At 53.0% G+C, this 23,859-nt stretch overlaps 1 protein-coding gene across 1 annotated transcript; it reads right to left on the reverse strand.

Moving 5' to 3' along the window:
• Positions 1–760: 760 nt before the first annotated feature.
• On the reverse strand, positions 761–23,859 carry ABO (ABO, alpha 1-3-N-acetylgalactosaminyltransferase and alpha 1-3-galactosyltransferase; the record flags this gene model as incomplete). The annotated part of the gene is given in 7 exon segments (NM_213799.1): positions 761–894; positions 3,735–3,770; positions 4,232–4,279; positions 5,267–5,323; positions 5,865–5,912; positions 12,036–12,108; positions 23,775–23,859. Coding segments are annotated over 7 exon segments (409 nt in total), but the record flags the coding sequence as incomplete, so codon positions are not given.

The following is a 23,859-nucleotide window of genomic DNA, read 5'->3' on the forward strand; positions in this document are numbered from 1 at the left end:
TGGCAAAAAGACAAAAAAAAAAAAAAAAAAAAAAAAAAAGACTGAAGCATGAAGACACAGAAAATCTGAACAGACCAATAACATAAAGGAGACTGACCCAGTAATCATGAATCTCCCATAAAAGAAAACTCTAGGACCAGATGGTTTCACTGGTGAAGTTTTACCAAATATTTAGAGAATTAATGCCAATATTTCTCAAACTCTTCCAAAAAACTGAAGAGAAGGGGACCCTTCTGAACTCATTTTACCAGGCCAGCATAAGGACATTAAAGCCAGATAAGGACACCACAAGAAAAGAAAACTACAGGCCAATATATTTGGTAAATACAGATGCAAAAATTCTCAACAAAATACTAGCAAATCAAATTCAAAGGGACATTATGAGGATGATATATCATGAGCAGGTAGGATTATCCATGGGATACAAAGATGGCTCAACATACATAAACCAATAAACTCGCATGTGGGCTCTGGTGGGAGTAAGCTCCCGGCACAGGGCCGTGGTGGGCATTAGCAGCCATCTCTGGAAGGTCAACACAGTGACCACGGGAGCAGGTGACACTCAGGCGTGGGGCTGCTGCTTGGAGCAGGGGTCTGCCCAGCGATCCTCCTGCAGGACCCACCCATTCACCTACACCCAAAGTCAGTGATGCCTCCGCACCCCCCACCCGCCCTGTGAGCTGAGCACCTTGTCCTGCAAGAGACAGGACTGCCCATTGCAGCTCAGGTTTCCTGGTTTGCCCTGGGTGAGCATCCCTCGCTTACTTTTTGATGGCAAACACGGTCAGGCCAATGGTGGTGTTTCTGAACTGTGCATCCAGGACAGCAGAATCAAAGGTCCCATCCCAGATGATGGGAGCAAACCAGGGAGTCATGACCAGCACGTCCACTCTCCTGGGGAGACGAGTCACAGCGTGTTAGAGCCGGGCACAGTGTTGTGGGCCACAGAGGGCAAGCGTTTGTCCAAAGTTGCACAGCCCGTGAGCAGCAGAGCTAGAAAGAGACAGGACTCCAGACTCCCAGCCCAGAGCTCTTTGCACCCTAAGCTCAGCACCCAAGACTCAACACTCCCATCCCCTCACTGCCCTAAGTTGGAGTGTCCCTGAGTACCAGCCCGGTGCTGGCCCCACGAGACACTTCCGTGAGGCCTCGCAACCCTGTTTCCAGGAGGAGGAGTCTCGGCGAGGGAGGACAAGCACCACGCCCTCTCTCAGCACACGGGGACTTTGCCATGATAAGAAATACATTTGGGGGAGTTCCCTTGTGGCGCAGCAGGTTAAGGATCTGGCTGGCTTTGTCACTCCAGAGGCTCGGGTGGCTGCTGTGGCATGGGTAACTTACCCTAGCTGGGTAACTTCCACACGCTACAGGCACAACCAAAACACAAAACGAAACAAAACAACACAAAACTTTATGTGGTCTCTGCCACTCCTCTCCCCTTACCTGACACAGGCCCTTGGAATTGCTAGGGCCCTTGGAATTTCCTGGGTCGCGGGAGCATCTCGGTTCTAATGAGGTGACTCTGGGTGGGCTCCTGGGTAGCTCGGGATGGGGCTGGTCACCAGGAAGACCAAGCCAGGATTAGAAACTCGGACCTTTCAGCCCCATATCCCAGCCTCCCGAGAGGAGAGGGGGCTGGAGATTGAGTTAATAACCAATCATGCCAAAGAGATGAAGCCTCCATAAAAATCCCCAGACTACAGGGTATTGAGGGCTTCTGGGTGGGCGGACATGTGGAGGTGCGGGGGGGAGGCGTCCCTGGGGGAGAGCGTGGAAGCTCCGCCCCCTCCCCATTCCCTTCTCGGTACACCTGTCCCCCCCAACTGTCCCTGAGCTGCAGCCTTTATAAGGAGACAAGAATCCAGTAAGTAAACTGCTTTCTTGAGTTCTGTGAGCATTCCAGCAAATGATCAAACCCAAGGAAGGAGCGGTGGGAAATGATTTACAGCGAGTCGGTCAGGAGCACAGGTGACAGCCAGGAACTCGGGACTGGTGTCTGAAGTGGGGGCAGGGCTGCGGGGCTGAGCCCTCCACCTGCAGAGTCTGTGCGAATTGCGGGCAGTGTCAGAATCGCTTGGTGTGGAAAACCCACACATGTGCTCTGGGTAGAGGAAACAAGAGCTTCCTTTTAGGGACAAAGCTTCGAGAGGGGAGGGGGCTCCTCCTGTCCCGCGTTCTTTGCCACTGCTGCATTCTCCAGCGGGCACAGACACCTCTCACATCTCCCTCCACTCACTCTCATTCATCAGGACAAAAGAATCCACCAAAAAACTCATGCCAACGTGTCCCTCCAGATCTGCGCTGTCCCACAGAAACAGAGGTAACTAAAAATCCTCAAGCGCCACAGAAAAGTCAAAGGAAGCAGGAGAAACTGCCATTAATTTGGTATTTTTTTGTTTTACCCCATATATCCAAAACATCATCATTTCGATTGGTAACCAATCGTTTCTCTTGGAGGACAGTTAATTTACAATCTTGTGTCAGTTTCAAGTGTACAGGAAAGCGTCCTTTCTTTTATAGGTTACTATGCGATACGGAGCGTAGTTCCCTGTGTGTACAGTGGGTCCTTGTTGTGTGACTATTTTATATACAGTAGGGTGTGTGTGTGAATCCCACACCCCCGGCACATTTTTCGTGTATGTTTAAGTGCATCTCTTGGGTACCAAGTGTTTGAAACCCAGTTTGCGTTTCACCATCAATGGCACATCCCATTCCAGAGCAGTCCCGTTTCGGGAGCTCGTGGCCACGTGTGGCTGGCCTGGCAGCTCTAGAAATTCAAGGAGGCGTGGGCATGGGTTTCAGAGTGACAGCGAGCATTTCCAGCTCTCCTGGAAGGGAGGTGGCACAACATCACAGAAGCTACAGGGCTTGCATACCGTCCTGCCCCTCACCAGCTGTAGGGCCTCAGGCAGCTGCTTTTACTTCTCCAAGCCTCCGTTTCCCTGCTCATGACTGGGGGCTGATCTAAGTGACTCTGGGTGACCTTCCTGCCCCAAAGCTCCCGCGTCTAGTGCTTCAGTGATGGGCTGCCAGCGCTCTCTCAGATAGACATGGCAGGAGGTGTGGGCAACAGGCTAAGGAAGCCCAGATTTGGGGACAGGCATTTACATGGAACCATTGTCCCTCTGACATTTGCACCTGGGGAAAGCCCTCGGGGATAACCCAGCCCTGACCCCCGTCATCCTTCCCCAAGAAGAAGCAAGAGAAGGTTCCGTGCCTGGTGTGGCTCTCCAGCAGCACCTAATGCCCAGGAATTAGAGGCCTCTTCCACTGTGCCCTCAATCTGTACCAATCCACTGAAAATTAACCCTGCCGCCTATAGTGCGGAAAGAAAAGGAAAAAAGCAAAAGCAAGACTGGCACCAGGAGAGTTCCCATCGTGGCTCAGTGGTTAACGAATCTGACTAGGAACCATGAGGTTGCAGTTCGATCCCTGGCCTTGCGCAGTCGGTTAAGGATCTGGCGTTGCTGAGAGCTGTGGTGTAGGTCGCAGATGCGGCTCGGATCCCGTGTTGCTGTGCCTCTGGCGTAGGCCGGCGCCTACAGCTCCGATTCGACCCCTAGCCTGGGAAACTCCATATGCCGTGGGAGCTGTCCTAGAAAAAAAACAAGACCAAAAAAAAAAAAAAAAAAAAAAAAAAGAAGACTGGCGCCAGGGAGAGGAGTGAGAGAAAGGAAAACTGTAAGGACACAGTAACAGGACCCACCGGCCTTGCTGGGAGCTCGCCTACTTACGTGGGTTTGAGGACCTGGGCCTTGGGGTAAATCAACCTGTGGACAGACACGTGTTGGTGACAAAGCACTCGCATCACATCTGCCACCACCACCCCCACCCCGTTCAGTCTGCCAGCTTGCCAGGAGGTGGCACTCAACTGCGGGGACTTCCCTCCGTCATTCATTCCGCCTGGGGCCACCACGCCCCCCACCCCACTCCCTCAGTGCTGCCTCCTTTGTCCTCCAGGCCCTCCCTGGCCACAGGGCCATTTTTCAACAGAGCTGAGGGCTGAGAAGCTGGGGCTGAGTCTACCCCAGGTAAGACTGCTGGGCTGGGGCAGCCTGGAAGCCCAAGGTCAACTGGATTCCACCTGTGACCTCCATCATCTGATGCCTCCTCCTCACTACCCTCCTCCTGGTCCTCCTCTCTTGTTTCTTTGATTGACGAGGGTGGGATGGGTGGGGGGAGAGACGGGAAAACAGGCAGCAAAATAGCCCAAAGATGCGGTTTCCAATACCTGGGTACTTCGGGTATCCTGCAGGTGTCCAGGTGGCAGTCACATTCACTGAGGAGAGAAAACAAGAGTTTATAGCAAGGGGGGTGGGGTGGTCCTGGGAGAAGCATTGCAGTGCCAGATCCGCCAGGACCCCCCAAGAGCCATCACACCACAGGCCCTACTGAGGAAAGCTCCCCAGGGCTGCCAAGCTTGGGCCATGTGGCCTGGTGAGGGGACCAGGGGCGGGAAGCAGGGCAAAGAAAACCCCAACATGCTCCCATATCTGGGAGCTTGGCCCCAGCTCTGCCCAGAGGGATTCCACAAACCAGCCTGGGGAGAGTCCTGCTCTGGGGGAGCTGGGGGATGGAGGACGGGGGCTGAGGGTGGGAGCAGGAGCCATGGCCACCCAGTTTGGCCCTGGTGTAGGTCGCTGACGCAGCTGGGACCCCAGCTTGCTGCGGCTATGGCGTAGGCCTGCAGCTACAGTTCCAATTCAACCCCTAGCTTGGGAACCTCCAAGTGCAGTGGGTGCGGCCCCCCAAAAACAAACAAACAACAACCAAGAAAGGAAATGTAGGGAGTTCCCTTCGTGGCTCAGCGGTTAACGAACCCGACTAGGATTCATGAAGATGCGGGTTTGAAAACCGGTCTCACTCAGTGGGTTAAGGATCCCGGTTTGCCATGAGCTGTGGTTAGGCCGGCAGCTGTAGCTCTGATTTGACCCCTAGCCTGGGAGCTTCCATATGCCGCAGGTACGGCCCTAAAAAAGAAAAAAAGTTTTTTAAAAAAGGAAATAAAATAGCTTCTTGCCAACCAAGTGCCCTCTCAAGGGGGAGGGGGCTCGTCAGGCAAAGGCCCCCAGCCCCCTCCTCTGCCCCCGCAGGCCCCGCCCTCTGCCCCCGCCAGCCCCGCCCTCCCCACCAGCCTTGTCCCCTTCGCCAGCTCTGCTTGCAGCTTAGTGGGACTGCCCGATTTCTGAAGACCAAGCAAAAGCTCCGGCTGAAGAGGCTCAGGAATGCCGACTTTGGTGGGTGAAAAGGAGGTGAAAGTCATTACCTCAAGGGCAGGCTCTCTGGTTGGAGAGAGCTCTCCTGCAGCTGCTGGGCCTCGGGGCTGCAGAGAGAGACGTCGGTCAGCTTAGCCCGTTCATCCACCCTTCTGTCCAGAAGCATTTACTGGGCCCCCGAGGGCTGAGCAGAGGAGGGAGCCGGACGGGATTTGCCCCCGAGGCCCGGTCCTGCAGGCTCCTGACCAGCACAGCTTCAGAGCTCGCAGCTTATCTGTGCTGGGCCCGCCAGCGTGAGGGTCCCCGAAGGAATTAGCTCTGAGAGGAAAAATGAGCCCCTCCTGTCTGGGTGCTAAGGGGGTCAGAGGGCGCCGCATCGCAGGTCGGCCCAGAGGGAGTGACTTTACAGGCAGTCAACACCCGTTACTCTTTTGTCCCTGCAGGCGTCCTCTCCACCAGCAACCGGAATTCTGTTTTTGTTCTTTTTTAGGGCTTGCGAAAGCATGGTGGAGAGAGGAACGTGGAATCAGCTGGGGACCGAGTGCCTCTGACTGTAATGACCTCCAGTCTCCTACCTACTCGTGTTTGTATTTCTGGTCTAGATCTTTCCAGAAGGAACCACCTTGACGCCAGAGACCCGCCCATTACCTTTGAGACTCTTTGCTCTGCCACCTGGGAGTCAGGCTGAAAACATTGCTGCGGGAGGAAGAAAGAGTGTGGGGGTGAGTCCTCACTCCCTGGCGGCGGACCGGCTCTGCTTCTGAGGCTGCGGCTTCAGACACCCGTGCTGACCCTTGTGGTCTCTGGCTCCCGAGAACACGACGTGGGGGCGGAGCAGAGCAGAGCCCGTGGGAGGGGGAATGGGGAGGACAAGCAGACCGCCCCCCTCCCCAGCCAATGGCACCCTGCTGCCCCCCCACTCCCCTATTTTAACCATACATTACCATATCATTACCATAACTAATAGCTTATAAGTATTTGTGACCTTCCTCTGTAGATCAGGGGCCCTGCAGCAGGATCATCCGAGGAGATGTTTTTATTTTTTATATTTTTATTTTGGCTTTTTAGGGCCGCACCCACGGCATACGGAGGTTCCCAGGCTCGAGGTCCAATCGGAGCTGCAGCTGCCAGTCCATATACCACAGCTACAGCAATGCAGGATCTGAGCCACGTCTGCAACCTACACCACAGCTCATGGCAACGGTGGATCCTTAACTCACTGATGGAGGCCAGGGATCGAACCCGCAACCTGATGGTTCCTAGTCAGATTTGTTTCTGCTGTGTCACGACGGGAATTCCCAAGAAGCTGTTTTTAGATGCAATTCCAGACTCCCTGAATCCAGCTCTGAGCAGTTGGGTGCTTGGGGAGGGTGGCCTGTGTAGAAATCTCTATTTTTATCAGGTTCTGTTTTGCAACAACCCTGCCACACAGAGCACTAGAAGCCAAATGCAGGGGGCCCAGAGGGCCCTTGAGGCTCATGGGATCAGTGGCTCCCCAGTTAAGCCAGAGCAGGGAGGGAACCTCAGCCTCTCCTGTGCTCCCCCTGCCGCTGAGGCAGGAAATAAGCGGGTCTCAGGCTAAGCAACTAGCTTTATCCCCTGTGGACAGATACTTCAAGATAACGAATCTGCTAGGAAACAGGAGGAGCTGCATCCTGCTTGGATGAAAGACAGAGTCTACATATTACTCCTTCTTGAGGTCAAGGAGACTTTCCCAAACTGCACAGGCGCAGAAAGCTTCCTGGGGATCAGAGGAGGGAGGGCGCCAGCCCTATAACACATCCTCTCGACTTTCCAGAGACCCTTACGCTGTCATCCATCTTGGCAAAAGATGCTCCTGCACCTGCAGGGGAGGCCCTGAGCCAGATAAAGCAAGATGATGGGCGGGAGGAGGCCCGGAAGGGCGGTCCCATCCAAGGGATATAAACCACCCCCGAAGCCCTCTTTGTCTGTCGTCTCCACACACACACACACACACCCTCACCCCAGGCTTTCTCTGCACGTATCTTCTCCCTTAATAAACACTTTCTTTGCCTCACTACCCTCAGTCTCTTTGCCAAGTTTTTTCTCCAAAGGAACCAGGATTGGGGACCTCCATTGAGTAAGTGGTTGTAGGGTTCAGTGCTCTCACCGCACAGCCACTCAGGAACATGCCACTGAGCTGGGCTGAGAAAAGAGCTCTGGGACACCCACACCCCATCCGTGGGACACAGTGGGGTCATGGGATGTCAGGCTGGACTCCCACCCTCCGCCTGGCTGCCTCTCCTGCCCTCCCCTCTCTGCGCCGAGTCTCTCATCCAAAGGCTGCTGGTCCCAGAAGGTGCAGCCTCTCCTCCAGGAAGCTGCTCTGTGTCGACTAGAAAAAAAAACCAAAAACCTGAAAGGTGAGAGTTATGGTTTATTTGGTGGACAAAACCGAGGACTTAAGCCCGGGATGTGACCCCCTCAGATAACTCAGAGAGATAGCTCCAAAGAGGCAAAGAGTGGGAGCCAGGACACCTAGGAGGGTTGGGTTTGGTTTTTGTTTTTGTTTTTGTCTTTTTAGGGCCACACCCGTGGCATGTGGAGGGTCCCAGGCAAGGGGTCCAATTGAAGCTGCAGCTCCCAGCCTACACCACAGCCACAGCAACACCAGATCCGAGCACGTCTGTAACCTACACCACAGCTCACGGCAACGCCAGATCCTTAACCCACTGAGTGAGGCCAGGGATCAAACCCGCGTCCTTATGGATACTAGTCAGATTCATTTCCACTGAGCCACGATGGGAACTCCCCCATCTAGGAGTTTTTGCAAAAAAAGACCAGGTAGTCAGAACATCACCTTGGTTTTGTTGTTGTTGTTGTTATTTTTGGTCATTTTGCTATTTCTTTGGCCGCTCCCCCGGCATATGGAGGCTCCCAGGCTAGGGGTCGAATCGGAGCTGTAGCCACCGGCCTACGCCAGAGCCACAGCAACGCGGGATCCGAGCCAAATCTGCAACCAACACCACAGCTCACGGCAACGCCGGATCGTTAACCCACTGAGCAAGGCCAGGGACCGAACGTGAAACCTCATGGTTCCTGGTCAGATTCGTTAACCACTGAGCCACGAAGAGAACTCCAAGAATTTTTTTTTAAAGCATCAAAATATCTTTAAATCGCTCTTCAAACATTGAGATCATCTTTACATTTTTTAAATGTTCATTTGAAGAAAGAACTCTTATCAGGAGCTTTTGAAACTTGCTGGAAGGGGTTCCTGTATGCATATTCAAATCAGGATTGGGTTTTTAAATTATGTACAAGAAAAAAGGGGAAAAAATCTAGGAGTTCCTGCTGTGGGCTAAAGGAGCTCGCATCGCTGCAGCTGCAGATGTAGGTCGAAGCTGTGGCTCACATTCAATCCCTGGCCCAGGAACTTCCGCAGACAACAGGTGTAGCCATTAAAAAAAATGATAAAAGGTCTAAAAAAGTCTACATCCGTTAAAAAAAGAGAAAGATACGAAGTGAAGCCCATTTTTTAAAAAAAATCTGCTCTAAATGAAAACTTACTTCAGAAAACAGATGAGTCTTTTGGATACCAAAGATTTATCTTTTTTTTTTTTTTTTGTCTTTTTGCCATTTCTTGGGCCGCTCCCGTGGCATATGGAGTTTCCCAGGCTAGGGGTTGAATCAGAGCTGTAGCCACTGGCCTACACCAGAGCCACAGCAACACGGGATCCGAGCCGCATCTGCAACCTATACCACAGCTCATGGCAACGCCGGATCCTTAACCCACTGAGCAAGGCCAGGGACCGAACCCGAAACCTCCTGGTTCCTAGTCGGATTCGTTAACCACTGCACCACGAGTGGAACTCCAATCATTTTTTTTTCTTTTTAAAGACAAGCCAAGGAGTGTCAAAGAACGAGAGAGATGGCGTTTTCTTATGGCGCAGTGGGTTAAGAATCCCAGTGTCGTCAGCGCAGTGGCTTGGGTTGCTGCTGCAGTGCAGGTTCGAGCCCTAGCGCTGAAACTTCCACACGACACAGGCATGGCCAAACAACAACAACAACAAAAAAAAAATAAAGGGGGGAGGAACGAAGATAAAGCCGGATCTAAACAATCTAAACAAAAGAATATACAGAAGAGGAGGGTGCTAGATGAAAAAAAAAAAAAATCCCAAAGCAGGAGTTCCTGCTGTGGCTCAGCCGGTTAAGAATCTGACTAGGATCCATGAGGATGAGGGTTCCATCCCTGGCCTCAGTCACTGGGTTAAGGATCCAGCACTGCAGCAAGCTGTGGTGTAGGTCACAGATGAGGCTCAGATCCCAAGTTGCTATGGCTCTGGCCAAGGCTGGCAGCTCCAATAGGACCCCTAGCCTGGGAAATACCACAGGCTGAGGCCCTAAAAAGAAAAGAAAGAAGAATCCAAGAGTACTATAGCATCTAGACCAAGAAGAGAGGTCAAAGCCCAGACGCAAAGGGCTGCCAGGACCAGGCACCTCAGCGGGGTCCAGAGGGGGTGCAGGGTTTCAGAACTGAGCAGGAAGTGGCAGGGCACTGCCACAGGTGTCCCCGATCTCTTGAAGGCACAGCTCCTGAAGGCACCACATGCTCTCAGGGCTCCCTTGGGGTCCTTATGTTACAAAGAAGAGTGTTTGTGAAATTTGAGCACGTGTCTAAGAATCAGATATGAGGACAGCCTGCTTTCACAGAGCCGAGCATTGCTGCTCTGCAAAGTTCAGCTGCGGACTTGACCACCTGCCAGACCTGCTGTGGAACCAGCGCAGCCCTGAGACCTCAGTCCAACAGAGGCGGCTCTGAGATGGAGACGGGCCCCTGGGAGGGCGCTGCACAATTCCAGAGGTGCCCTCTGCAAGTCAACAGCCCCAGCACAATGAGTGTCACACCCTCCTTGTCCCTGGACCAGATGCGCTTCCACTTACTGCTTAGTCCAGATCTGCTCCAGGAAGCGCAGGCAAGTCCAACTGGCAGACCCCGGGGTGGGGGGTGGAGGGTGGAGGGGTGGGGGGGTGGAAGGCGGGGGTCTTCCCCCCAGGAGCACCAGGAAACCCTGTACCCACTCACGTGACACCCTATCCTAACCCTAACCCTAACTGCCTGTCACCTGTAACTGCCTGTCACCTGTCTCCTCCCACGAACAGACCCAACATCCTTCAGGACAGGGAGCTGTCCCATCCACAGGGACATCCCCACCAGGCTCAAAGCCAGGCCTTGGTAAACCCTCACCGAGGGCAGGGTGCAGACGTGTCCCACCGCGCATGCGCTCCGCTTTCCAACAGCGGCATTGGCGGGACCAGCAGTCCTGAGACCACGGATGCCTAAGCCAAAGCGGACGTGGGTCAGAGAGGACGTTTCCCTAGGGACCTGGGAACCTGGGCTGGGAGTTAGATGGAGGGGCTTACATCCTGGCCTTGCCACTTCCGACCTTGTAACCTTGGTCTCCTTCCTTAACCACTGGCGCCTCAGTTTCCTGGGGTATAACATGGGGATAAAAAGGCATATTTTACAGGTTGTGGAGACAGGGTCCAGGAACGCCCATCGGGCATTCCCTTCGGCGTCTAGCACCGAATGAATGGAAAGCTCTTTCTACCAAGTTTCTTTGCAAAGGTCATCCGTGAAAATGCGCATGTGGCTCTAAAAGCTAAAAACTGAAGAAATATGCCTTGTGTGCCCTGAAGTGTGAACACTCGGCTCCCATTGCAAGGTTGACCTTAGGAGCAATTTCACCCTCCCGAGGAATAGGAACTAGGGTACTGAAAAGCTATCCACTAGATTCTATTTTTAAGGGGATGAAATTTATAGCTACCACGTTTGTTTTATTTATTTATTTTATTTATTTATTACCTTTTTTCAGGCCACACTGGCAGCATATGGCAGTTCCCAGGCTAGGGATGGAGTTGGAGCTGTATCTGCTGGCCTACATCACAGCCACAGCAACGCCAGATCTGAGCCACGTCTGCGACCTATGCCGCAGCTCACAGCAACACTGGATCCTTAACCCACTGAGCGAGGCCAGGGACCGAAGCCACGTCCTCATGGATGCTAGTCAGGTGGTTACCACGAAGCCATGGCGGGCGCTTCCCAAGTTTGTTTTATTTATTATTTTTTAAATTTTTTTATTTTTTGTCTTTTGTCCTTTTTTGTTGTTGTTGTTGTTGCTATTTCTTGGGCCGCTCCCGCGGCATATGGAGGTTCCCAGGCCAGGGGTTGAATCGGAGCTGTAGCCACAGGCCTATGCCAGAGCCACAGCAACGCAGGATCCGAGCCGCGTCTGCAACCTACACCACAGCTCACGGCAACGCCGGATCTTTAACCCACTGAGCAAGGGGCAGGGACCGAACCCGCAACCTCATGGTTCCTAGTCGGATTCGTTAACCACTGCGCCACGACGGGAACTCCCCAAGTTTGTTTTAAAACATAAACTAATAATAAAATGCAATCAAACGGTGCTGTCTGTTCTCCATAAGCATATTTAAAGTATGATGTGAACTCCATATTTTGAGGTAATTGATGTTTCTACAGGCTCTTGAACAGCCTTCTAAAGCCCCCCGACCTGCAGTCTGGTGGATGATCACCCCCAGGTGAACCTGTCACCTGTAAGGGCCTGTCAATCACCTAGGAGCAGAGCTAAGTGCTGGCTGGGACCAGCATCTCGGGTCCGCCGTGTCAAACACTGTGATCTGAGGCTGGTGGTATCCTTACCTGCAACGTGGGAAAATCACAGCTTCTCTGCGATCACGGGTGTGGACCAAAACACCTAGGGTCTTCTTCATTAAAGTCAAGTAAGTCATAAATTCCACCTGCCACGGGGCGCTCAGGGCTGTTCCCATCCTCCTTACCTGTAGAAGCCAAGACAGGCAACAAAGAGCAGAATGGGGCACAGCCAGAGCTTGGCACTCTTTCCCCAGAAATCTGTGGAGAAGAAGCTGGGGTTACTCAGGGTTGGGTACCTGGTCCCTGAATCACCTTGTTGAGTGAGGCCCCGTCGACTAAAAAATATATGCACGGAGTTCCCATGGTGGGCCAGCAGGTTAAGAACCCAACAGTGTCTATGAGGATGTGGTTTCCACCCCTGGCCTCCTTCAGTGGGTTAAGGATCCTGCATTGGCTCGAGCTGTGGTTTAGGTGGCAGATACGGCTCTGATCTGGTGCTGCTGTGGTTGTGTAGGCCAGCAGCTGCGGCTCCAATCCGACCCCTAGCCTGGGAACTTCCATCTGTCGTAGGTGCAGCCATTAAAAATACACACACACTGGCACACCCTTAAAAACACAGAAAAAAGCCTTAAAGTTGAGAGTTATGTTTTATTCGGTGGACAAAGCTGACTTAAGCCCATAGTGTCTCAAGTGACCCGGAGAAGACCACTCCGAGAGACGAGGGGAGCTAGGATATGCAGGAGTTTTGCAATGAAGGCCACAGCTAACAGGGAGCAAGAGCAAAGCCCAGGCATCTCAAGTCAAGGGATGTAGCGCTTTTCTGGGTTCGGGATGATGCAAGGTTGGGCTCCCTGAAATCCTCGGGGATGGGCACCTCAGCTGTCTGGGGCCAGTAGTCTGTGTTTTCACATCCTGAGCTCCCTCAGGGTCACCGGCTCACCTTTGGAGGTGGCTGCAGTCACTGATGGCTGGGGCATCCCTTGTTTACTTGTCTATGGCAGGTACTATTTTATTTCTCAGACCCAAACTGGGCACCGGCCAGGGATGGTCGCCTCCAGCTCAAAGCCCACAGAGAAGGTAGCTGTACCTTTTCTAGAGGCACGAGCCCATGGGGCCTCAGCCTGCAGCCCTGGTCACCTGCCTGGGTGCCCCTGCCTGTTGACAGGTCCCTGGGGGCTGGAACGACTCAGACTCCAAAGGAACAGGGCGGGTGGACCATGGCCGTGAGCACAGCAGTATAACGTGGGTGATGAGGGGCAGAAGGACTGTGAGAGACAAAGGGGCATAAAGCCAGGTCAGCAAGGGGAATGATTCCAAGCCCCCTGAACACCCGAAGCCCTCGTGCCTTAGGAACTCACACCAGACTTAACACACAACCAAACCCGAGATCCAAGAGCGCCACACTTCCAGGGAGTGTGCGTGTTGGAAGGAAGTTGTGATGTACGCACTGGTAAAAGCTTCGCTGAAGACTGTGGGTTTAGCAAGCCCCACCCCTGATAATGAACCTCCCAGGAGTGCCCTGGTGGCCTGCAAGTTAAGGATTCGGCATTGTCACTGCTGTGGTGCAGGTTTGATCCCTGGCCCCAGAACTTCCACGTGCCCCGGGCATGGCCAGAAAAAAAAAAAAAAAAAAACAACCCTCCCATCCCACAGCAACTGCACAGCTGGGTCTCAGAGGTCCAAGTCTGATGTCCCAGCAGCCAGAACCTTGTTGATCACAAATTTGTGGACATCCTGAATGTTGGACTAAGAAAACTACGTATGGGAGTTCCTGTCCGGGCTCAGTGGAAACGAATCTGACTAGCATCCATGAGGACGCAGGTTCAATCCCTGGCCTCGCTCAGTGAGCCGAGGATCTGGTGTTGCCGTGAGCTGTGGTGTAGGTTGCAGACGCTGGTCAGATCTGGTGTTGCTGTGGCTGTGACATAGGCCAGGGGCTATAGCTCCGATTCGACCCCTAGCCTGGGAAATTCCATATGCTGCAGGTGCATCCCTAAAAAGAAAAAGCAAACTATGCATGGGGGAGGGGAACGGAGTGGGCTGGACTGGGAGTTTGAGGTCAGCAACTGCAAACTATTAACAATTAGAATGAATAAGAAATGAAGTCCTGTTGTGTGGCACAGGGAACTCTACCCAGACTCACAGAATAGACCATGATGAAAGACCATACGCTACCTTGCAATATATATAAATGTCTGGGTCACTGCCGTACAGTAGGAATTGGCACAACATTGCAAATCAACTATACTTTAATAAAGAAAAGAAGAAAAACTCTGTATATCTGGGTGTGGCCCAGAACCATTTGCCAAAGAATTTCATTTGCTCTAGCATGGATGCTTCTGTTTTCCTTGCCTGGGTATGAAAATGTAAAAATCCAGGGATGTGATTATTAGAGACATGCAAATCAAAACTACTATGAGATACCACCTCACACCAGTCAGAATGGCCATCACTCATAAGTCCACACGTAACAAATGCTGGAGAGGGTGTGGAGAAAAGGGAACCCTCCTGCACTGTTGGTGGGAATGGAAGCTGGCACAACCCCTATGGGGAACAGTATGGAGGTACCTTAGGAAAAATATATAGAACTACCTTATGACCCTGCAACCCCACTCTTGGGCATATATCCAGACAAAACTTTCCTTAAAAAAAGACACATGCACCCACATGTTCACTGCAGCACTATTCACAATAGCCAAGATATGGAAACAACCCAAATGTCCATCGATAGATGATTGGATTAGGAAGATGTGGTATATATACACAATGGAATACTACTCAGCAATAAAAAAGAACGACATAATGCCATTTGCAGCAACATGGATGGAACTAGAGACTCTCATACTGAGTGAAGCATGTCAGAAAGAGAAAGACAAATACCATATGACATCACTTATGTTTGGAATCTAATATAGGGCACAAATGAACCTTTCCAAAACCTTCATTCTTTATATTAAAAAAGAAAATCATGGACTTGGAGAAGAGACTTGTGGTTGCCAAGGGGGAGGGGGAGGGAGTGGAGGTGGATTGGGGAGCTCGGGGTTAATAGATGCTAACTGTTGCCTTTGGAATGGATTAGCAATGAGATCCTACTGTGTAGCCCTGGGAACTATGTCTAGTCACTTATGATGGAGCATGATAATGGGAGAAAAAAGAATGTGTACATGTATGTGTAACTGGGTCACCCTGCTGTACAGGAGAAAAAAAAATTGTATTGGGGAAATAACAATTTAAAAAACATTTAAAAATAAAAGCAAAGGAGTTCCCTTCGTGGCTCAGTGGTTAACGAATCCGACTAGGAACCATGAGGTTGCAGGTTCGGTCCCTGCCCTTGCTCAGTGGGTTAACGATCCAGTGTTGCCGTGAGCTGTGGTGTAGGTTACAGACGCGGCTCGGATCCTGCGTTGCTGTGGCTCTGGTGTAGGCCGGCGGCTACAGCTCCGATTTGACCCCTAGCCTGGGAGCCTCCATATGCCGCGGGAGCGGCCCAAGAAATGGCAAAAAGACAAAAAAAAAAAAAAAAAAAAAAAAGAATGGGGTCGTTGTTAGGACACATGGGTCATGTTTCAAGCCAAATATGGAACAGGAACTGCGCAAGTAATATCCTACTTGTCGTGAGAAAAGGATATAAAACAGCATTCAGTAATATTTACATTTTTTAAAAATCTAAAAACCAAAAAATGGGGAGGCGCATTCCCCTTGTGGCTCAGCAGTAACCAACCTGACTAGTATCTGTGAGGACGTGGGTTTGATCCCTGACCTCAGTGGGTTAAGGAGCCAGCGTTGCTGTGAGCTGTGACACAGGTCACAGACGTGGCTCGGATCTAGCGTTGCTGTGGCTGTGGTGTAGGCTGGTGGCTACGGCTCTGATTGGACCCCTAGCCTGGGAACCTCCATATGCTGCGGGTGTGGCCATAAAAAGCAAAAAGAGAAAAAAAAAAAAAAAACCTGAAAGGTGGCACAAGAAATGAATTAAAATGGTTATCTCTAAAGAGCAGGGAGCTGGGAGAGGTGGTGGCAGAGCCCAGGTGGAAGTGACACTTCTCAGTGCATATCGTTTCTTTTGGCTACCCCGGTGGCATGCGGAAGTCCCCCAGCCAGGGATCAAACCCTCGCCACAGCAGCAACTGGAGCCAGTGCAGTGACAATGCCAAATCTTAACCCACCGAGCCACCGGGAACTCCTCTCAGTGTATATATATATATTTTTTTCTTTTTGTGGACACACCTGTGACATATAAAAGTTCCCAGGCTAGGTATCGAATTGGAGCTATAGCTGCAGGCCTATGCCTCAGCCATGGTAACACCGGATCTGAGCTGCATCTGCGACCTACACCACAGCTTGCAGCAACGCCGGATCCTTAACCCACTGAGCAAGTCAAGGGGTCGAACCTGCATCCTCATGAACACTGTGTTGGGTTCTTAACCCACTGAGCCGCAATAGGAACTCCTCAGTGTCTATCTGTTAATGTTGTCGATTTATAATGTCCTGTCAACTTCTGCTGTACAGCAAAGCAACCCAGTCATATATATATATACACACACATTCTTTTCCCTATATTATCTTCCGTCATGTCCTGTCATAAATGATTGGATATAGTTCCCTGTGCTACACAACAGTCAGTTTTATTTTTGAACCATGTAAATGTACTACCTTTACGAGATAATAAAATTAAGTAAAAATATAGATACCAGAATAACATATAACAATATTACTTTTTAAATCTTGGCGGGGGGGGGAACCTTTTGAATTGTGACCAAAGATTTTTTTTTCTTTTTTTGGAGAGGGCAAGCCCACAGCATGTGTAAGTTCCTGGCCCAGGGATCAAACCCGTCCCACAGCAGCAGTCCAAGCTGCAACAGTGACAAAGCCAGATCCATAACCCACTGCTCCACAAGAGAACTCCCAAAAGATTGTTTTTTAATAGCCCCAAACAAAGACAAATAAATATGACCCAATGAAAATGAAAGTCTTATTATGCATTGGTTTTTTAAAACAGCCACAATGGAAATCAAAAGAAACAAATTCAGGGGGAAAAAAATGTTTGCAACTCATATCACAAAAGCCCTAATTCCCTTAATAATAAAAATACCTTCTATGATTTAATAAATAAGAGGAAGAGTTGAATTTTTTAAAAGGCAAAGGATACGAGGTAAAGACTGAAATTCAAAGGCATTCAACCTCACTGCAGGTCGAGCACAGCAAATAAAGATTATACCAAGACTCTAGTTTTCACCCCTGGGTGAACAATGGGATGCTGGCCACAGCCTAACCAGGTAAGGTGCCTGCTGGACCAGGGAAGCGAGAAGAAATGGCCACGACCAGAGAAGCACCAATGTGATACGGCGGAACGTGACGTCTGGACATCACTCATATTTTCCTGTGACGTTTCCGCCTTTCCAGTTCTCAGGAGCTTCCCTTTAGAGAAGAACTTGGAAAAGGACCCTCCACCCCTTCTCCTTCATCCTCAGTAACCAGCCTCTTACCCCAGTCGCCCCGCTGAGCAAGGAATCCAGTGTCTCTCCTCCATCCGCCTCTGAAAGCCACAGCTGAACACCGCCCAGCTCCCCGACTCTCTCCCTCCTGCACCACAATTGTTGGAGGCTCCAGGTATGGCCCCAGGCTCCCTTCTGTACCCATGCTTACCCAGCAGGGGTTCCTCCTTGTACCGGATGAAACATCACATCCACACTGCGGAACCCCTAGTCCTGTCTGCAGCCTTCACTTCTCTGTGCGCCTCTGGACTAGGAAACCTGACTTCCCACTCATGGCCATCCCTGCTGAAGACTGAGACCTTATCACGGCCAAATAGGGCTCTGGGTCCCCATCACCCCACCCCCGGGGGGCGCCCTTCCTGTCTCATCACAGGACATCGCCGGGCACCCAAAGCCCAGAGGCATGTTCACTATTTCCTGTCCCTCCCGCCTCGGATCCAGTTGCCATGTCAGCTCCACCTTCCAAATGTACGCCCGGGGCAGGTGATGAGGGGAAAAAAAAGGATGGCAGTTCCTGACACATTTAAACAGAATTCCCATCCGATCCAGCCATTCCATTTATGGGTCTAGATGCAGAAGAGATAAAAGCAGAGACTCCAACAAATATTTGGCCACAATTCAGGTCAAAAGCAGCAAATTCGAGGAAAGAATGTTTGCAGCTCATATCATGAAGAGCCTGATTCCTTTGATAATAAAACGCGTCCTACAATTTAATCCATAAGAGCACGTTCATGGCAGCGTCATTCACAAGAGCCAAAGGAGGAGGACATCCATGTCCATGGACGGTGGCAGATAAAGAGAATGTGGCGTGTCCCATCATGGCACGTGATTCAGCCTGAAGGAGACTTGTCATGAGCTACAACCAGGATGGACTGCAAGGACATTATGCCAAGGGAGGCAAGCCCACCACAAAGAGATAAATCCTGGAGGACTCGGCTCATCTGAGGGCCCCAGAGGAGTCAAATCCATAAAGATGGAAAGTGGATGGTGGGGCCAGGGGCTAGTCCGGGTGGGGGCGGATGGCAGTTAGGGTCTGAAAGGACAGTTTCCATTTGGGAGCACGGATGAGTTCTGGAGAGGACGGTGGGGAAGGCTGCACCCTGAACTTGTCTTTTGTCTTTTTAGGGCCACCCCCGCAGCAGATGGAGGTTCCCAGGCTAGGGGTCCAATCGGAGCGACAGCTGCCGGCCTGCGCCACCGCCACAGCAACATGGGGTCCGAGCTGCGTCTGCGACCTACACCACAGCTCATGACAATGCCAGATCCTTAACCCACTGAGTGAGGCCAGGGATCGAACCCACAACCTCATGGTTCCTAGTCGGCCCATTTCCGCTGGGCCACAAAGGGAGCTCCCACAATGTACTTAACGCCACTCAAACGTTCCTTGAGAATGGTTGAAGCGGCTTTCTTGTTTTGTATATTTACCAGAATAATCAGTAAAATAAATGTGGGCAGATAAATGGGTTTTCCTGCCCTGAGGGAGCTGATGGGAGACTGGGCTGAAGACAGGCCCTGCCCCACAGAGCCGCTTCCCAGCCTCAGGGGTGGCGGTAGGGGGTGTGTTCCCATGTCCCCAAGCTGGGTGGCGGGTGTCCACCTTCCCCCAAGCTACCCTGCAGGATGCTGAGAGTTGGGCGGTCCTTTGCCAACTCTTCCTCTGCTTGAAAGTTTCCCCCAATATCCTGTGTGGTGTTCGCCCTGCCCAGGGGGCCCTGGGGACTGTGTTCTGACACCTCTCTGGTCCCCTCTCTGGACGGGGACTGGCACACAGTAGGAACTCAATAGGGCTCTGGATGGACTCCTCTCAGCTCCTGCTCTGTACAGCACAGCCCCTTCCGTAGTTCAGGGCTGGGGGTTGGCCAGGCTTCTAGCACCTTCCAGCTGACTTTCTGAGCCCCCGACTCCTCATCTGCTTCTGAAAGAGAGGGGGCTGGCCCGGGAGAACTAGATGGCCCATCAGCTCAGTGTGGGTTGGCAACATGCAAGGGGCTCTCTCCTGTGCTCCAGGACAAAGGCGTGGGGCGTGCGACTCTGGGCAGGGACATGAGCCCAGGAAGGGCGGGCGTGGCCAGGCTGGACCAGGCACAGAGAGGAGGGAGAGGCATGAGGGGGGAGGGCCATGGAGAATTACAGTAGTGGGAAAGCATCAGTGTCCAAGGATCCAGAGACCCTGGGAGCTCGACCCAGGGGTCTGGAGGGCACCTGGGCTGGATGGAGACAATGGTGCCATGACCACGGGGTTTGGCCTGAGACGTGGGCACGGGAGGGATAGGGTGCGCCCCGGGCTGGGTGAGGAAGTGGGTCTCTAAGGCTGCACCTCCCTGCCAAGTTCCGAAAGGTGACATGCCCAGACACGGCCAAACCACACCCAAAGGTGCTCCTGCTGCTGCTGACAGATTAAGTCAAATGAACACAGAACGGGTTATTAACAATTAACCAAGGAAGCGATTTTAACCAATGATTTTTTTTTTTTAATTTCAAACATGCAAAGGCCACCCTGAACTTCTTCCTGGAAAAATACATGCTCAGTGCTCAGGGGAAGGGTGGGGGGGAATAAAGGGCTTTGCCAGGCAGAGCCCAGCATAACCCACAGTTACAGAAGGAACAGATTTTCTCAAGGTCATGGGCAACTCACGGCAATGTCCGGGCTCCGATCCAGGCCCAGGGTGACCTCCTGCCTGGATTGGGTGGGGCCATCGGCATCCCCGGTTAGGTCATGGGATTTAAATGCTAAAACCATGGCAGACCTGAGCAAACTGCATTGAACCAGTCACCCTGCCAGGTCCCTGACCTTCAGACCAGGGTTGTTGCTGCCTGTGAGACTAAGCAGAGCGGCTTCCAGCCTCGTCTCCTGTACGATGCTTGGCGTCAGAACCAACACACACCCCCGTGGATCCCACCAGATCCTGAGCATCCTCGGAGCCATGGTAACCACCTTGCAGGGGAGCAGGAAACCCTGAACCTCAGGCGGACTTTCGGGGAGCTGAGCCCTCACGGGAGCACCTTGGACCTGGCTCCCGGTTTCTCGTGCTCTCAGGGCGTGGGATTGGGCTTGAGCAGCGCTGCTAGCCCTTCCCACCACCCACCACCCACCACCCTCACGAGCACCTCTCTGCTTTGGCAATGAGCAGGACACGCAGCTTTCAGGAACCAGCTCAAAATTTTTTGAGTGTGTGTCTTCTTAGGGCCACACCTGCAGCATATGGAGGTTCCCAGGCTAGGGGTTGAATTGGAGCTGAAGCAGCCAGCCTGCACCACAGCCACAACAATGTAGGTTCCAAGCCGCATCTGTGACCTACACCACAGCTCACAGCAATGCCGGCTCCTTAACCTACTGAGCAAGGCCAGGGATCGAACCTGAGTCCCTATGAATACTAGTTGGGTTTGTTAACCACTGAGCCATGACGGGAACTCCACCAGCGCAAATTTGAACCAGGAACACCAGCACATTCTTCCCAGCCTGCTTGGGAACAGGATTTCATCAGGGAGCCCTGCCCCAGCCCAGCCAGAGCCCAGTCAGGCTGCTTTCCATCCATAAAAGGAACTTTTTTATTTTTTACAGCCACACTCACAGCATGTGGAGGTTCCCAGGCTAGGGGTCTTATCAGAGCTACAGTTATTGGCCTACACCACAGCCACAAAAACACAGGATCCAAGCCACGTCTGCAACCTACACCACAGCTCAGGGCAATGCCGGATCCTTGACCCGTTGAGTGAGGCCAGGGATCGAACCTGCAATTTCATGGTTCCTAGTCAGATTCATTTCCACTGTGCCACGACGGGAATTCCAAAAGGAACTTTTTAATATTTTTCTTTGGCTGCACCTGCCACTTGCAGGAAGTTTCTTCGGTGCCACAGCGATCAAGCCTATGCCAGAGCTGTAACCAGAGTCACGGCAGTGACAGCACCGGATCCTTAACCCACTTTGCCACCAGGGAACTTCAGATGCAAGAGAATGTTTATACTAAACATCAGAAAGAGAGGCACCCCTGGCCTCTGGGCTTCTCTGCCAGGGTGAAGTTCACGCCTCTGCACGGCCAGCGTGTACTGAGAGCTGGCAGACACCTGGGTCCTGCCCAGGCCTAGCCCTGACTGCCTGAAGGACCACGGCAGTCTGTCCCCTCCCCCCGACTCCCCCCCAAGTGCTGGAGCCACTCCCCCCACCCCCGCCAGCTCAGTCTCTGTCTCAGACCCGGAGGAAACAGAGAGGAATGTTGATGTGAGCTTTGCCTCAAGAGACCCTCTCAGCTTCTCCCCAGAGCCACCTCCTCCTGCTCTGGGCGGGGGGGGGGGGGGGGGGGGGGGGGGGGGAGTGGGCTGAGCAGAGGTGCGGGAGCCTTCCGAAGTGTCAGGTGTCTGGAAAGCCCAGGGCCCCCCACTCCCCCACTCCCCACTTCCCCGGGTAGCTCTCCTGCTTTCTCTGCTGGTCAAGTAAAGGCAGACTCCCAGGCGTGGACGGTACCCGGGAGATCCGGGCCCACAGAGCCCCGTTTCCCATTCATTGCGCCTTGGACCGGCCACTCTGGAAGGCTCACTGCAGATGGCCCCAGAGGAGGTGACCTAACCACGCCGGGACCTGCCCACAGGACAGTGTTGGACAATACACACCCGCGAGGGTCGTCCCGTGTCCTGGTCACTCTGAGGAGGCGCAGGTGGATGCAGGGTGGACCGGGGCAGGAGCTCTGAGCAAGTGGTCCAGCCGCTCCAACTTTCTGCCCGCCCTGCAGGCGGTGACAGCGTGGGGCCCTCTGAAGGGGGCACACAACTGCCCCTGTCGATGGTCCTGAGGCGTTCAAATGCCCGGCACTCCTCTTGCCACAGAGCCCAGGCTTCCCCATCCGCAGGCACGGGCGCTGGGGGGTGGGGCTGACCAGTGGGCCCCAGCCGCGAGTGGTTGCCGGGCAGCGGCAAGGAGGGAGGGAGGCAGCAGGAACCTCCACGCTCAGCCCCCCTCTGGGGAGTCTAGCCCCGCTCTGCCCCCTCCTCCCCCCACCCCCTCCCTCCTCCCCCTCCCCTCCTCCCCTCTGCCCTCCACGCCAGCCTCACAGAGTGACATCCGGCCAGATGAGGGCATCCAGCCCGTGTCTTCTCCCCTTTGCATCTCCATCTCCCTCCCTGCCTCCCCCAACCCTCCACGAGGTGCCCTGGATCCTGAAACAGGAGCACAGCCCCATGGGGCTCCTGGGTGCAATAGCCTTTCTGTGTCCCCACTTCCTGTTCTTAGGAAATGGGCCTCGTTCAGCCCCCGTGGCATTGCCTGAGTTTCTAGGGGGCAGGTTCAGTCACTGATCAGGGAGGGGGAACAGTCCGGCAGCAGTAGTACAGCCCTGGGGCAGGATCCTGGCTCCCTCTCACCCCACACACGATAATATAGGCATCCTACCCACCGGAGAGAAAAGTGAGATTCCTCATGCTTCTTTTAGGAAGGAAGACTTTAAAACCGAACAGCTTAGAGGCCTTCGTGTCCTTCTCCCTGGCTTAACTGCACCCGAAATGCAACCGCCCATAAACTAAAGATCAGGCACCCTGAGCGCAGTTGCCTGTGGGTTAAGGATGATTAGCATGTGATGTTTTTCAGGGACTTTCCTCGTTTGTTCTAATCTCTGATCATTCCAGGCAATAACCCAGACAACCACCAGCAGGACCGGGCGAGATCTCCTGACTCCAGCGCTGACGGCTAAGATGCCCCCAAAGAAAGAAGCACGCGTCTTTGTCCGCATCCTGACTCCTCTCCGAAAACCTGTTTTGCTCCTTTTTACTATAAAACTCCCCCAAATTCTTCCCGGCAGGGGGCACCGTCTTTAGGGCATTAGCCTGCTGTGGCCCTCCTTTGCCTGGCAAAGCAATAAAGCTATTTTTTTTTTCTCCTTTATCCCAAACTCTGTCTCTGTATTTCAATTTGGCAGAGACAGAGGCTGAGTTCCCAAATTCCGGCAACAATCCCCCCCACCCCTACTCCCACCCCCACCTCCCCTCGCCCCAACCTTGGCACTGGCTGTGCCCTAGCTCCTGGGAGGGACTTTGACCTGCTCTATCACAAGTAGTCTTGACAATAGGAGGAATTTCCTCCTTGGACACCGACTCTGTCATCTGGGGGGAGAAGAGACAAATAGAGGCATGGGCCCAGGAGAGGAACAGGTGCACGCGCTCCCACCCGTGGGAGACCTGGGCAGTTTGCATGTCAAATCAGGAAGGCTCCCCAAGGGCCTACCCTCCACCACCCTGGCCCCACCCAAGCCCACCCACAACACACACAAATGCAGCTCCCCAGGCCGCCTCTGCTCCCACTCCCCCTCCGCCCAGCTGTCCTCGCCAGGACTGACTCTGGACTGTGGACCTAATGCAGCCGGCAAGCCTCAGCCACAAGGTCAGATGGCTGCAGAGGGACCCACAGCCCCATCCCTGGAGTCCTTGTCCCTCCCCACTCACCTCGGGGGTCCATGGCTCCTGCGAGGACCCGCAAGCCAGGTGCCTGGAGGCAGAGGCCAGGGATGGGGGTGGAGGTCAGCCTGGC

The sequence above is a fragment of the Sus scrofa genome, chromosome 1 (assembly GCF_054392235.1).
Source record: "Sus scrofa isolate SSC_HxYL_T2T_F1_AM1 chromosome 1, Sscrofa_HxYL_maternal_Yorkshire_Landrace_v2.0, whole genome shotgun sequence".
NCBI lineage: Eukaryota > Metazoa > Chordata > Mammalia > Artiodactyla > Suidae > Sus > Sus scrofa.